At 38.1% G+C, this 12,790-nt stretch overlaps 1 protein-coding gene across 2 annotated transcripts in view; it reads right to left on the reverse strand.

Annotated features, from left to right (window-relative positions):
- The window catches only part of Naalad2 (N-acetylated alpha-linked acidic dipeptidase 2), a 60,670-nt gene that overhangs the window by 11,984 nt on the left and 35,896 nt on the right, over positions 1–12,790 (reverse strand). For both annotated transcript variants that reach the window (XM_013511969.1, XM_013511968.1), the window contains 3 exons: positions 6,867–6,957; positions 4,057–4,321; positions 735–816 (listed from right to left, as the gene is read on the reverse strand). In XM_013511969.1, coding sequence (XP_013367423.1) covers positions 735–816; positions 4,057–4,321; positions 6,867–6,957 — 438 coding nt within the window. The remainder of the gene's footprint in view (positions 1–734; positions 817–4,056; positions 4,322–6,866; positions 6,958–12,790) is intronic.

Genomic DNA, 12,790 nt, shown 5'->3' on the forward strand with positions numbered 1-12,790 from the left:
TTTTTTTGGTTTTTCTCTGGTACCGGGAACCGAACTCACGACGTTGCGCTTGCCAGGCAGGCGCTTTGCCACTGAGCTAAATCCCCAGCCCCTGGAATATATATTTTTAAAGTATTTTGAACCTAAGAATGGCAAGAAGTTATATGAAATGCAAGAGTATGAAAAACATTTCTAAACTGATGCATAGTAATATTAGATAAGAACTATAATTAAATATATTACAAATGCACATGGAAGTACGCATTACCACCTATGGTCAGAATTCTAATCATGCAAACTCCTAAAGATATATCTTTGGTCCTTTTTTTTTTTTAAATTTTGGGTCAGGATCTTATCAAGTCACCAAATCACCCAGACAGGACTTGAACTCATGATTCTCCTGCCTCTGCCTCCCAGAGTGCCAGGATTACAGACATGCTCCACCCTATCTGGCTAGGCCCTTGTCTTGGAATTAGTTTTTTCAGTCTACTGTGCAGAGCAGTACTCCTCAAACGTTAATATCCGTGTGAATCACCCACATGTCTTAATACAAAGCAGAATCCTGACTCACCTTGTCTTGGGCAGGGGGAGGCCTGATGTCTGTCTTTCAGACAAGCCCTGAGCTCATGCTGATGCTGCTGGCTTGCACACCATAGCTACACACCAGTGACCTAAAGCTGAACGCTTACACGAGTGAAGACAGCTCATTCCTACAACCAACTGCTTTTCAAAATAGTAGGCATAATAAAACTTACTTATTATGGTCAAGTTGTGTAAGTCTTTTATGAAAATCTGAAGCAGCCTCAGAGAAATTTTTCACAGCAGAAAACAAGGGATCTGTAAAGTAAAAGTAAAAAACTAAGAAATGAGCAAGTATAAGTGATTCCTATTTCAGAGGTTCACTTTCCTGCCCCTCCACCGCAGACCAACAGGTAAGACTGAATCAGTGACGAACATTTTTCTACCAAGCCTTCTTGAGAATTCATGAAAAATATTATAAGATATCATAAAGCCTAGTGCAGTGGCACACACCTGTAATCCCAGCACTCAGAAGGCTGAGACAGGAGGATGGCCAGGAGTGTGAGAAAGGGCAGCCCGCCTGGGCTACATAGCAAATGCAAGGCCAGCCTGCACTACAAAACAGGATCCTGTCTTTAAAAAAAAAAAAAATATTATAAGAAAAATAAAAATGGTTCAATTAGTTCTTAAGAAATTATCTTTCAATTTCTAGGGCAAAGAAATTACTTGACCAGTAATTTTACCAAGACTTTAACCTGAATAAATTTATTTATTCATTCAATATATATTTATTAGGACAATTCCTACAATATAGACACTAGGTACAACTCTAAATAAACTATGATTTTTGTAACTGCAGTATTAAAACAATACCCATCCTTGTTTGAAAGGTAATGGATGGTAAAATATCATATATTCAGACTCTGTGAATGAGGGGCTGGTGTTGGGTTTGGTTTGATTGAATTTTTCTTCAGTTTGCAAAGTTCCTGAAGAAAGTGATTAGGTTCTCAATATATTATATATTTATTGCAAAAACCTATTTACTATTTTCCCTGTTTCCTGCACAGAATGTTAACGTATATTATTGATTTGCTGTTTAAACAAATTCTATGATTCAGGCAAAGCAAAAGATACAATATTCATCTTACAGAAAGCACTCACAGCTAAAACCACAGGATTTCTATTGGGTCACCAGCTACTAAGTGGTATGTTTAAGATAAGTACATTCAGTATTACAAAACAAAGGCTACCAGGCATGGTGGCGCATGCCTGTAATCCCAGCACTCAGGAGGCTGAGGCAGGAGTATCCTGGAGAGTTCAAGACCACCCTAGGAGGGGCTGGGGATTTAGCTCAGCGGCAAAAGCGCCTGCCTGGCAAGCGCAAGGTCGTGAGTTTGGTTCCAGGTACCGGAGAAAAACCAAAAAAAAAAAAAAAAAAAAAAAAGACCACCCTAGGCTACAAAGTGAGCTGAAGGTCAGCCTGAACTGCGTAGTAAGACAAACAAACAAACGAAAAAATGCCTTTTTAGTCAATTCTAGATTTAGTTCTTTAAGCTTTATTTGTTGTTTTTTAAACCATGTTAAAACCAAATAATCTGGCCAGGGATATAACTCAGTGGCACAGTGCCTGCTCAGCAAGTGTAAGGTCCTGAGTGTGATTCCCAGTACCAAATAAATAAATAAATAAATAAATAAATAAAACCAAATAATCTAAGAATGGATCTGATGAAAACCAAAAGAAGAGAGTATTGAAGAAGAAATTTTTAATTTCAAATGTAGTATAGAAACTTAAAAAAACCTGAAATATCTCCCTAAAATGCAGTGTCACAGATCAGCAAACACTTTGACAAGCACATTTTCAGTAGAATAATAGAGAAATAGATAGCACGATGAATTGGCTCTGGGAGGTAAAGAACTGGAAACATGGAGTGCAATTAAGTAGTCATCCTTTCATTCATTGGACCTTCATCTTCATTACAATATTTTCTGAAGAACTGCTTTTGTCTGGCATGAAGTGAAGAATTTGGTGAAGGCAGTGGCCACATCAAGAAAAGAAATGCCATTGTTAAGACAGAAAATGTGTGGGAATGTTCCACCTGATGGACATTCACCAACAGAGATGGGGATTAAGAGAACATGGCAGAGAAATGAAGTAACAGACCAGACAGGCCCCTAAAAAGATATGCAAGCAAGAATTACATAACCACAATCCCCTGTATTTTCTTTGCTTTCTTTCATTTTTAGCTCCAAGTATTTACTGTTCTTCATAACTTGATAAATATGACTAACCTTTATGTAAAAATATGCAAAGTAAATTCAAAATCAATACTGACCCCTCTCTACCAATTACCTCTTCCCTTACAGTTACTCCTTATGACCCCTCTAAGCTTGTCCTCAGCGTTTTGTTATCTTTTGCAATGAGATATTTAAACTCTTTGAGGACTTTGGCTATGTCTTAGGCATACTCTGGCTCCTAGGAATGTTGTAGTATTAAGAAGATACACAGTAGATCCTCTGCATATATTTACTCATTTTGGTGTATACCAAGAATATGTACCCCAAATAATAAAAGAATGATTACAATGAGACAGTGATAAGGCAACATTTATTGAGCACTAAACACCAGCTACCACTACTTCTTTATATTCCTGCCTAACAATCTCCACAGCAATCTTTGAAACACTGAGTTCTTTCACTTCATTAGTTACCTTGTAAGAAAACTGACACATTAACTAGCTTGCAAAGGTCGCACAGCCTAGAGGGTAAAGCCAGCAGTTCAATCAGGCAAAACGCTTCCTGACCCAGTTCTCAGCACTGCTACACTGCATTCCATTCCATTCCTACTTCAGGGACACACAGAGCAGAGGAGCAACTACTAAGTTGCCAATTGTAAAAGGAAAGATTGCTTAGAACTATGTAAAACTTATTCTTTAGGTAGAAAAACACTAATAGATGATGTGTTTCCCAGAAAATAAGAACTAGCTAGAAAATAATCAGTGTGGACACTAGAGATCCAAAATCAGCCTCAATCAGCCTGTTTCTGCTTTACCAACCATCACTATTTTCTTGCTCAGTGGCTGCTCAACAAGGCAGCTGAGGCAGGGGTAGTCTCGTTGTTGCTGACATTTTTGATCTCTAATTTTTAAGGCTGATTATTTTCCCACTCGGTCTTATTTTCAGGGAAACAAGGTGTATATTGTAATAATAATAATAGTGTATATATGTAGTAGAACTGGTAGTTTCTCTACTTTTCAGTCTTTTTGTGATATTGCATTTTCCTTCTTTTTTTCTTGTAAAAATAAAAATGCTTCTAAGAGTAGTAATACAAAAAAATATGTACCAGCCCAACATTTGTACTGCTAACTCAGCCATAATGGATTCATCCCATATATAACAGATTAAATCAGATTCCTAAATAGGTGTTTATTTAAAGTTTTTGTGTCTAAAAGTTAGAACTAGGCAGTGAGGTAGGATTATAATCTAGAACAAAGCAGTGTGCACAGATCATGGATAGGAGATATTTTAGAGCCCTAGCTCACAGATTACAAAATATCTTACCAAATGATACTTTGTAGTCTCTCAGCTGTTGGCCGTGTCTCCTGGCGATACTGAAGATACTTGCTGCATAGTGTTTCAAAGCCTTCGCATAGTCTTCAGCGTTGAAAGGAATGACTGCAGAGTCTGCGAGCTCGTACACCAGCGCGCCTCGTAGCTGAGCCACGGAAAGCTGCTTCTTAAACATTGGGTCATAAAACTTCTCCACCAATTCAAATGTCTCATAAATAGTATGGTACACAGGGTAACTGCTATATTTATCTGTTTTCTGAAAAAAAAGGCAAAGGCATAACCGTAAAGTAATATTAAATATTCAAGTTATTTATGTAATCAGAAATGACTAGAGAAAATATATGTGATGGCCTGTTTTATCACAATGAAGCAAAAAAGTTAAAATCTTAATTAACTGAAGTACGACCACCAAATGGTCAGATTTAAAATTTTATCTTTTTTCATGGTAACTTATCTAAGCTTTCACTCAAAATGCTGCTTGTGATAGCTTGTGTCCAGAGGTTCCCCTCCAAACCCTCATGGGCTTTTGCAGAGGTGGCTGAATCTAGAGTGTGTGACCGATTCATGACACAGTGCTAGGATTAAGGATGCTGGGATTACGGTGGGTGATTGCTGAATCAGTCCGCTGGTTGGTTTGGGACCACCCTAGGTCTGGTTTCCTGGATGCAATATAAGGAACAGAAAGAGGTTTCTCTTGTCCCTTGCTTGCTTCTTTTGCTGCCTTCTGCCCACCATGAACTGTTCTTCTGTGATGCCGCCCTGACTTGGAGCCAGCTGATCATGGACTGAAACCTCCACAAACTGTGAGCTAAATAAACCCTTCCTCCTTTAACTTTGAGTATCAGGTATTTTGTCTCAGCAATGAGAGAAAAGTAAGTAAGATATCACTTCTGGAAAATTTTCTTCACTGCATTTCTGATAATTAAAATTGAAAAACATATTCAAATTGCATATCAGCATACTTCAAAATTATCTGTCAGTTGACTAGAAACTCAAGGTCCTGAACAGCTTAGTGTCCATATACCTGAAGGATAATTGATCTAAGACCTACCTTTCCTTCCCAAAAAGTATATAACTAAATGGCATTTAACTTTTACTTTTCTTTGCAACAGGGTCTCACCATATAGTTCAAGAGTCTGGCCTTGAAGCCCAGGCTGGCCTCTAACTTGCAGCAATCCTCCTGCATCAGCCCTCCCCGTGATGGCATTATAGGCATGGGCCACCATGCCCAGAGGCTTACATGCATAAGTTTTGATAAATTTCAGTTGTTTAAAATAAAATCGAATTTTTATGGTAGTAAATGATAAAATAGACTATTATGTACACATATTGTATGCACTCATTACATACCATGTTTTTCAATATTCCTGGCCTATGTGGTTCATTTGTAAGTTTTTTTCAAATTGTAGCCAACCTCCAAAAAGACCTGCATGTGAGTTAACTGCACCCATGCAGCTTAAAGATGTTGTTCAAAGGATAACTACATTAAGTGTAGTGAGAATTAGTATGCAATATGTGCATCTGTTTTGAAATATTCTGGAGCTTTTTTACTTCTTTGTTCTTAGTTGTGCTCTTGATAACCAAAGTTGCACTTAACCTATCACAGACAAACAAGACACTAGCGTATTACACTTTTATTTGAAAATGGATTAAAAGCTGTGAAAAGACTGTAATGTAGCTTTCAGTTTGGTTTATGACATAGAGTATATCATGGACAAGAAAACACGGTATATGTCAGCTACAGCCAAGTGCTGTGCATCATTAAGATTCTCACAGTGGTGCTAACTCGTGCAGAACACAAAAGAGGTTGAAAATAAAAATAAGAAAAACTTTATTCTCAATCTGAGAGCCCTTGGCTCATAGAGGCATGAGTAAGAACACGTAAAGGAGTTAATAATAACAGTATCCAAGCCTGGTATGGCCTCAGCCAAAACATGTCCTCTAACTGCATTTTCTTCAGGAAAAGTATATCAGAGTGTACAAGACCAGGATTTGTTCCAACAAAGACTGCATAAACAAAAAGATGTGAATTACTAGCACTGAGAACCAGTTAAGTATCTGGCATTAATGCTTGAGTTGCCATTTCACTGAACAATCCCAGTGCAAAAATACTCACAAAACAACTCAGATTACTTAGTGATCCATCTACAGGGTGTAGGCAATTTGTCTGCACCCCTGGAACTCTTCCCAGGCTGCCCGTCTACCTGGAGCCTCATGTCAAACATCTCACTGACAGAGCTCCTCACCCAAGAAAGACAAGTGAGATGCTACCAGAGTTTGCAATTGCAATGTTTCCCACAGGACCACCTATTAAAGTTTTGGTTCAAGGATTGGCACCCTTAGGAGATGGTGGAACTTTTAAGAAGTAGGCCTAACAGCTGGGCATGGAGGGATATGCCTGTAATCCCAGTCCTCGGGAGGCTGAAGAACAAGGATTGCTGTGAGTTCAAGGCCAGTGTGGGCTGCAAAATGAGTTCAAGACCAGCCTGAACTGCATAGTGAAACCCTGTCTCAAAAAGACAAAGAAAAAGAACACAGGCCTAGTGAGAGAGAGTCATGGGTCACTGGGGGTATGCCACTAAGGGGGTGGTCTCCCACTGCCTGTATGAGGGGAGCAGTTTCTTCTACCACGTGCTGCCTAGCAGGATGTGCGGCCTTGCCAAGGGCGCAAAAGCAACAGGGTCAACTGACTGGGATGGAAACCTCAGAAAGAGTGAACCAAATGACTTCCTCTCTTTACTAGCTGATTACTTTGGACGTTCTGTTACAGTAGTGAAAACGCAAAATATAAAATGACTTACCCTATTTTTAGTGTAACGAGCTCTGCCTGAGGCAATCCCAAGTCTCTGAAAATAAGCTTCAAAATCACTTCCAGATCCCAGTTTATTGATTCTAGGTATGGAATATAAACAAATAAACACATAAATAATACAAAATTAAATATATGGGGCCATGAATCCTGCAAATGAACAGCAAGGAATCACCTGGAACATTTGTTATAAGAATTAGAAAAAGATTAATAGCTCTCGAGATACTTTTCTGTTGTGTGCCACAAAACTGCTGTGATAAATCTAAATATCTGCATGAATACAATCAGAATTGGGTAGTGCCACCAAAACTGCAGCCTAATGACAATGCTGCTTTATCTTTAATTGCATTATCTTTAATTATTTATTATTATTGTTTGTTTGTTTTTGAGACAAGGTCTTCTATGTAGAGTTCAGGCTGGTGTTGCACTCACTATGTAGCCCAGGCTAACTTCAAATTCAGTGATCCTCCTGCCTCAGCCTTCAGAGCGATGGGATTAATGGCATACACCACCACACCCAGCTTGTTTTCCATTATTTTAGCGCTTATGTTATTTGTTTTGTTTTGTCTTTTTGAGACAAGGTCTTGCCATGCAGTTCAGGCTAGCCTTGAGCTCACTTCATAGCCCAGGCTGACTTCAAACTCGCAGTAATCCTCCTGCCTTAGCCTCCCAAGTGCTGGGATTACAGGCATGTGCCACCATGCCTGGCTTATGTCATTTGTTTGAGGGGAAAACAATGAAACAATGGACTTTCCTTACCCTTGGAGAATTACAATGTGATTAAAAAACTGTCATGGGGATCTATATTTAAGGTCATGAAGAATCTAAGCATGCCTTATTTCATGTCAGAAAGAAGTCTCATTATATTGCTCTGCTTAATATAAAAAACTGTACACACATGCATATATATATAGATATATATTATATATAAAATACCTATATATGATATATATGCAAGGACATGGAAAATTTGAGGGATATAATGGTAAGTCACTAAAACAAAATATAAACTATATATATGTGTTAGGAACATAACTATATATTTCCCCACTAATAGATAAAGTAGTTTTGAGATTGAGGCTCTGGATATTTTAAAATTATTTTTTGTATTCTATTTTAGTTGAATAAGCATGTCAAATATTTACTATGGAAATGCATTTAAACTTTCATAAGAATGAGCTGGCATATAGAATGAAGCCATAAACTACCACCATCAACTATAGGTATTAGAAGGTAACACTGCATAAAAAAAGCAAGTAAGTATGAAATAAACTCAATGCCAGACATGGTGGCACACACCTATAATGCCAGAATTTGAAAGGCTGAGGCAAGAGGATTGCTCTGAGTTCAAGGCCAGCCAGGGCTACATAGTGAGCTCAAGGCCACCCTAGACTACATAGGGAGACTCTGTCTCCAAAAAAAGGCAACTTCTGGGAAGATGGTGGAATAGAAAACAGCAGAGAAAGACCCTTTTTCTGAGATGTGATGTCAAGAGACTGGCATATATGAGCACGAAGAAGAGAAAAATGAGGCAAGTGGGCCCCAGGACCCAGCAGGACCTGAAGTTAGAATTAAAGCCCACGGGAAGAATGAAGAGAGAGCTTCAACACAGAAGGAGGCGGCAGGCAGTGCTTTCTGCCTGAGACTAGACTCATGGTAAGAGAGAGGTGGCTTGAACCTGCAGACACACAGTGAGTATTGGTGACCCCAGAGGCCTCCACAGACAAATGCACCATGGGACTGAGTGGTGGACATGGCAGACTGTGAGATATTTGGGTTCAGATGTCTTCGACCAGAAGGTGACTGGTCAGTAGCCATCATGGAGAAGGGCCCACTGGGATGGGAACTCGGAACAGCTGTGGGCCAGCTCCATCTAGAGGCTCCCAGGTGGAAAGTACAAATTGACAGGAGGTCAAGTAGCCAAGTTCAAACCATCTGGCAGCTTTAAGTTCAAGTTCACAGGAGGAACAAAGATTTCTACAGTCTGAAAACATCAGCATCCAGCCTCACAGCCAGGCCAGCCTGAACTTCGGTGTGATATGGAAGTGCAGGATCCAGAGATTATCCAGTACCCAGAAGTAAAGCTACAACTGGCTTCTAGGATTAATCAGTGTAGATCTAGACTCTTGTCTACCCAATTTGTCGGCTAGTGAAAACAGAGACACACATTTGAGTTGGCTTTTTCCCTTATTTTCACTTTTCCTCTTTCTTCTTGTTTGTTGTTTTCTTGTTTCTTCCTGTTTTTATAGGAATGGGAACATGTCTGTAGTTTTTTTCTTGTTCTGTTCTCTTCTATTCTTGTCTTAAATTCTTCCTTCTTTCTTTGTTCCTGTCTTCTTCACTAGTTTCCCAAAGTTTGCACAATCTTTCTTTTCCTTCAGCCTTGCTTTTAATCTCCTCCCCTTCTTCTCTTTCTCTATTTTTTTCCTCCTAGCCCCTTTTATATTTTCTCCCTTGAGGGTAAAATTGCCATAATGACAGTTGATTTATTGTGTATAATTTTCTGGTTCTTTTTAGATTTTAATATATAACTGCAAATCCAGTTCTTACAGTTAAAGGTGGAAAATTAAGAGTTAACATAGTTTGTCATTGTCTAGGCTGTATTTGATGCTATTGTTATTGCTAATTGTACTACTTTAGCCAAGGTGACATAATTCCTCCACTCAGTTGTTTTTCCTGCTGTGCCAAGACTGAGATTTCCTAACAGTCATAAGCAATATTATAGGCCAATGACAGAGGAACAGGGGCTGGTCCAATTAGGCAGCTGTTTGTCCCTAATAAATTTAAAAAGGAGGTTCTTGAAACAGACTCAAAACCCAAAAGCCAGCTACACTTGAAAGACATCTCTGAGAAGTAGTCATTTATTATGGATTCTAAATACCACCAATAAAGCTACCTGCCCTAAGCAATTTGCAAGCATCAAACCAGGAATTAAACTTAAAATGATATAAAATGAGAGGACACATAAGCAAGATGAAGCCCCAGACTTCAGCTCACCAAAAGCAAACCTAGAAGACAGTGAGGTGGAACAAGTTGAAAGCCACCTCCCTGGACTGTCTGAAATGGAAAGAGCAGTAGTAACAAAGCAAATGAGTGAGGCTCTAGAAAAGTCAAATCAGAAATAATTTCTCACATAACTACATAAATGGTGACAATAATGAAAGACAATGTTTAGTGACAGATACAGATAAAAAAAATGTAGGAGCTTAGGAAAATGATGGAAACCATGAATTCTCAGCATAGAAAGAAAAGGAATCCATAAAACAGATTCAAACAGATATCCAGGAGATTAAATATTGCATTAAAAGTGTAGGCAGCAGAATGAGCCAATATGAGGGCAGGGTATCAAATAAAGAAGACAGGACTGTGCTTATCAATCATGAAAAGAAGGCTTCCTAAAAATAGCAAGGGATCATAAAAAGTCAATCCAACAGGTGCTAGTTGATGCAAAGAAAAATAATGTAAGATTGATCGGAGTCAATAAAAAAGCAAGAGACAGTATACATGACATAAAAACCAGGGCACAGACATCAAGGCAGAAAAATTTTCATGGCAGGGAAAAAGTTTGACATACAGAGAAGTGAGGCATCCAGAACTCCAGTTAGCCATTATGAAAAATAGCAAGGCATATAATAGTCAAAGTTCTTGAAATTCAACACAAGACTAGAATATTAAAAGCTGTTAGAGAAAAGAAACAAATCACCTATAAGGGAAAGCTCCTCAAAATAACAGTAGACTTACCACCATAAACCATCATGTCAAGGAGAGCTTGCAGTGAAGTATTTCACTGAAAAAAAAAAAAAAAAAACCAACTTCTAACCCAGATTGATGTATCCCCAATCTTTCTAAACTGATGGAGAAAGAAGATACTTCTCTGATAAAGAACACACAGGGAAATTCATGAACACTAAACCGGCACTCCAGAATATTCTGAAGGACATTCTAGAAGCAGATAATGAAGATTGTAACTCCATGAACCTCAGTAGAATGAAGCCAACAGGCAAGGCAACCAGTTAAACAGAGGAGGGAAAAGGGAGCCAACCACAAAAAATAGCACGACGAGGACATTAGTGCACATCAATTATAACCATCAATGTTCACGGTCTCTATTCACCAATCAAAAGAAACACACTGACAGAATGGGTCAAGAAGAACAGTCCAACAATATGCTACATACAAAAAATCCATTTCATTCAAAATGAATATCATAGACTAAAAGTTAGAAGATAGAAAACAGTACTTCGTAAGACAAGAAACCAGAAAAAATCAGGGGTAGCTATTCTATTTGCAGACAAGGTGGATTTCAAGCCAAGACAGACTGAGAGACAAAACAGGTCACTACATCCATTGTCAAGGGAACAACCCCAGTGGAGAAAGAACAATCATAAAAATATATGCACCAATTACCAGGGCACCCAACTACCTAAAACTAATATTAACAGACATCAAAAATCAAATAAGCACTAATACAGTTGTGATGGGAGACCTTAATACTCCACTGTCACAAACAGACAGATCAACTAGACAAAAAAATCAATAATGAAATAGCAGAACTGAACCAAACTTTTGAACAAATGGATTTAGTGGATGTCTACACAGCATTCTACCCCACAACATTAGATATGTATTCTTCTGAGCTGCACATGGGACATTCTCCAAAATAGACTGCATACTAGCTCATACTTGCTTAAGTAAGTGCAAAGGAATTGAAATTATCCCATGCATATTATCAGACCATATTGCATGAAATTGAAAATCAATGGCAAAAAGCCACAATAACTTCATTAAACATATGGAAATAAAATAACAGCCTCCTGAGCAACCAATGGGTCACAGATGAAATTAAAGAAAAAATTAGACAGCTTCTATAACTAAATGATAATTCTAATAGGACATATTGGAACTAATGGGACATAATGAAAGCAGTCCTATGAGAGAAATTTATAACAGTGAATTCCCATATCAGAAAAACAAAGCGAGGTCAAATAAACAACATAATGTAGAACCTTAAAGTTCCAGAAAAAGGACAAGTCAAGCCCAAAGCTTGAACGAGGGAGGAAATTATAAAGAGTAGAAATTAATTCAATGGATACTAAGAAAACAATAAAAGAAGCAATGAACTGAAGAGTTGGTTCTTTGAAAGATTAAGTAAAATTGACAAACTCTTAGGTAGCATTATTAAAAAAAAGAAAAATCCACATAATTAGGGATGACAAGTGTGAAGTAACAACAAATCCTACACAAATTCAGATTATCAATACCTACTTTGAGAACCTGTATTCTGATAAGATGAAAAATGCAGAAGAAATGAACAGCTTCCTAGACATGTGAATTACCAAAGCTGAATTGAGAACATATAAAAATTCTAAATAAGACAGTATCAGTGAATGAAAGTGAAGACATACTAAAAAACTTACCAGCAAAGAAAAGCCCAGGTCCTGATGGATTCATTGCTGAATATTATAAGAAATTGAGAAAAGAACTACCCCTACTGATGAAACTCTTTAATGAATTGAAAGGGAAGCAATACTCCCAAATTCATTCTTTGAATCAAGCATTACCCTGATACCAAAACTAGGGAAGGACCCAACCAAAAAAAGGGAACTACAGTCCAATCTCCTTCATGAACATAAATGCAAAAATCCTCAATAAGACAGTGGCAAACAGAATGTGGCAAATCATCCAAGAAGCTCATACACCATGACCAAGTAGGATTCATCCCAGGGATGCAGCGATGGTTCCACAAATCAATAAACGTAATACATATTAACAGACCCAAAGACAAAAACCATATGATCATCTCAATAGATGCAGAAAAAGCATTTGACAAGGTCCAACAACCCACTTATGATAAAAAACCTACAGAAAATTGGAATAGATGGTATTTATCTCAATCTGATCAAAGCCACCTATGAC

This window comes from Chinchilla lanigera, unplaced genomic scaffold (assembly GCF_000276665.1).
Source record: "Chinchilla lanigera isolate Chin_1 unplaced genomic scaffold, ChiLan1.0 scaffold00013, whole genome shotgun sequence".
In the NCBI taxonomy this organism is placed as follows: Eukaryota; Metazoa; Chordata; class Mammalia; order Rodentia; family Chinchillidae; genus Chinchilla; species Chinchilla lanigera.